The 2,844-nt window shown below is 44.6% G+C and overlaps 1 protein-coding gene across 1 annotated transcript; it reads right to left on the reverse strand.

Annotated features, from left to right (window-relative positions):
• Positions 1-264: 264 nt before the first annotated feature.
• Positions 265-1,466, reverse strand: LOC147990889 (uncharacterized). The gene is made up of 2 exons (XM_087538440.1): positions 1,396-1,466; positions 265-685 (listed from the first exon to the last, which is right to left on the reverse strand). The coding sequence occupies exons 1-2, from the start codon at positions 1,464-1,466 to the stop codon at positions 265-267; spliced, it is 492 nt and encodes a 163-aa protein (XP_087394566.1).
• Positions 1,467-2,844: the final 1,378 nt, after the last annotated feature.

A 2,844-nucleotide genomic window follows, 5' to 3' on the forward strand; every position in this document is an offset into this window, starting at 1 on the left:
ATTTTTTGTTTCTGCATGACTAGGTTCAACTTCAACCTACTTCAACTTCAAATGATGGATGAACAAAAATAGGAAGCTAGCAAACTTGTTGACTGACATAAGCAAATGATGTACATGATAGAAATAGGCAAACTTGTTCAAACCCTGACACACATAACATAAGGTAGCTGGTTCAACATAACGAAAGCAAACTAAAAATCTGAAACAACAATATTAAGGACAGGCAGAAGTGCGAGCAACACGAATGCAGACTTTCATGCATCCTCATCCCGCGAAGTTGCAGTGGTAGTAGGGGTCAGCTTCCTGCTCTTCTGAAATATCCCAACCTGTCACGATGTTGTCGACTGTCTTCCATGACTTGTACGTGGCGTACGCATCTATTCCTGCATATGTGATGAGGTTGTCTGGCAGCAGGCTGGTCCCCCACTTTTTGTGGTCTTCCTTCTTCTCGATCTTCTTCTTCATGCCTTTGTAGAATGGGTGGATGACGCCGCCTGCAACATCGGCCAAGGAGTCGAAGTATTTGCTGGTGTGTGGATCTTTCCACTTGGGTTGCATGTCGATGAAGTTGTTGGGGTTGATCTCCAAACCAGACTTGTTCAGCATCCACTTGTCGCCTCCAATGCTGAAACCGACAAATGTGTACAATTTCTCCTCCTGCAGGAACTGTTTGTGGCGCTTGGGCCTGCAAGGGGGGAGACACACATTGAAGGTTAGTGTTCTTTTTTGAATATTTAATTCTTCTGTTTTTTTGGTTTTGAAAGTGATAATCCATGAGGTAGATGCTTATATAGTATAAGTCATGGATGAATGTAGTCCAGAAACTAGTACACAAAGTCCTAAAATTAAATTCAACTACACCATGTTATTTTTCTTTTTTGCTGTCTTCAGTGCTTCACCAAATTCAAGAATCATTTTAACAGATTCAATGATATATGTGCTGCTTGATTCAAGTTTAGTTTTCTTTATTGGTTGAATGAAAGACCTATACCAGTGCTTGATACATCTTTGTGCTTCAATTCTATATCAAGTTCAGAAATTAATTCGAGAAACATGTGCATCAAGATATGGACCTATACCACTTCACCAAACATCTTTTAATACGTCAATTCTATATAACTATACTAGTGCATCAAGATCAGAATCTATGCTAGCACATCAAGTTCAGAAATTAATTTGGTGCATCAAGTTCAGAATTCTATAAACATTTTTTCAGATGCTAATCTGGTGAAACAATCCACTTCACAGTTTCAGAATTGCATGTAAGTTGAGAAACATGTACTCGTGCATACACTTCACAAAGTATAGTAGTTCATCTAGTTGGGAAACTAGTTTAATGAAGTTTTTAGTGAGTAGTACTAGTACAACAGATGAATGAATAGTAGTATGGGTTACCATTTTGTGGCTGCTGCGATGTGGTAAACCAAGCAGAGTTCCTCGATGCACAACTGCAGGACTGCCGCCATCTATGGAGGTTCATCATCCCTGGTGAACTCCACATCAACTCCGATGAAGCTCGGATACAAGCCAGCGCACTTCATCCTGAGCCTGCTCATCACTTCGTCGGCCTTGTCTGGTTCGCTGGTGCAGACGATCCCCAGCGTCTCTTTGCCGTGGAGCTCAACCCCTGTGAGGGTTCTCGTGTACTCGCGCTTCTCACCAAGGACGTGAACATCAACGAGGTCGTTGCTCTTGTCTGACGGCTCGCCATGATGACGCTTGGAAGATGGTTCCTCCGCCATCGCCTTCCTGCGGCGACTGTGGGCTTGGGAGAGAGAAGTTTGTGGTTTTTGTGCAGTGGAGATTGAAGCGGCAATGGTGGTTTCTGGGAATGAGGCAGAGATGGAAGATGATGGGGTATTTTTGCAGTGCGTCGACAGGGATGTGTGGGAGGCGGTTCGTCAGGGGCGTGGGTGTGGTGGTCGTGGGGGTGCCCGTTTGCAGTCCCTTGTGGCAACCGCTCAGTGGGTGGCGTGGGTGGTGGCTGATACGTCCATTTTGCATCATGCTTTTATATCGATATTTATTACATTATGGGCTGTTATTTCACTTTATGTCCATATTTTATTTTTATCGATGCCTCTACCTCTAAACATGAGGACATATTTATTGTTATCGGCTTTTCGCTTGAGGACAAGCGAGGTCTAAGCTTGGGGGAGTTGATACGTCCATTTTGCATCATGCTTTTATATCGATATTTATTGCATTATGGGCTGTTATTTCACTTTATGTCACAATACTTATGGCTATTCTCTCTTATTTTACAAGGTTTATATAAGGAGGGAGAATGCCGGCAGCTGGAATTCTGGGCTGGAAAAGGAGCAAATATTAGAGACCTATTCTGCGCAACTCCAAAAGTCCTGAAACTCCATGGAACATCTTAAAATAAATAAAGAAAAATCCTCGCCAAAGATGAAGGCCAGGGGGCCCACACCCTGCTCACGAGGGTGGGGGGAGCCCCCCCTAGGGCGCGCCCCCTACCTCATGGGCCCCCTGGTGGCTCTCCGACGTCCATCTTCTCCTATATGAAGTCTTTAGATGAGAAAAAAATTAGAGGGAACTTTTTGGGACGAGACTCCGCCGCACGAGGCGGAAGCTTGGCGGAACAAATCTAGAGCTCCGGCAGAGCTGTTCTGTCGGGGATACTTCCCTCCGGGAGGGGGAAATCATCACCATCATCATCACCAACGCTCCTCTCATCGGGAGAGGGCAATCTCCATCAACATCTTCACCAGCACCATCCCATCTCCAAACCACAGTTCATCTCTTGTATCCAATTCTTGTCTCAAAGTCCGGGATTGGTGCTAGTAGGTTGCTAGTAGTGTTGATTACTCCTTGTAGTTG

The sequence above is a fragment of the Triticum urartu genome, chromosome 1A (genome assembly GCF_056163025.1).
Source record: "Triticum urartu cultivar PI428250 chromosome 1A, HENAU_Tu73, whole genome shotgun sequence".
NCBI lineage: Eukaryota > Viridiplantae > Streptophyta > Magnoliopsida > Poales > Poaceae > Triticum > Triticum urartu.

Bases quoted from the DNA above. Each gene is read 5' to 3' on its own strand.
- LOC147990889 (XM_087538440.1), bottom strand. From the start codon at position 1,466: ATGGCGGCAGTCCTGCAGTTGTGCATCGAGGAACTCTGCTTGGTTTAC. The intron at 686-1,395 runs GTAACCCATACT...CCCCCCTTGCAG, and splicing joins ATCGCAGCAGCCACAAAATG to GCCCAAGCGCCACAAACAGT.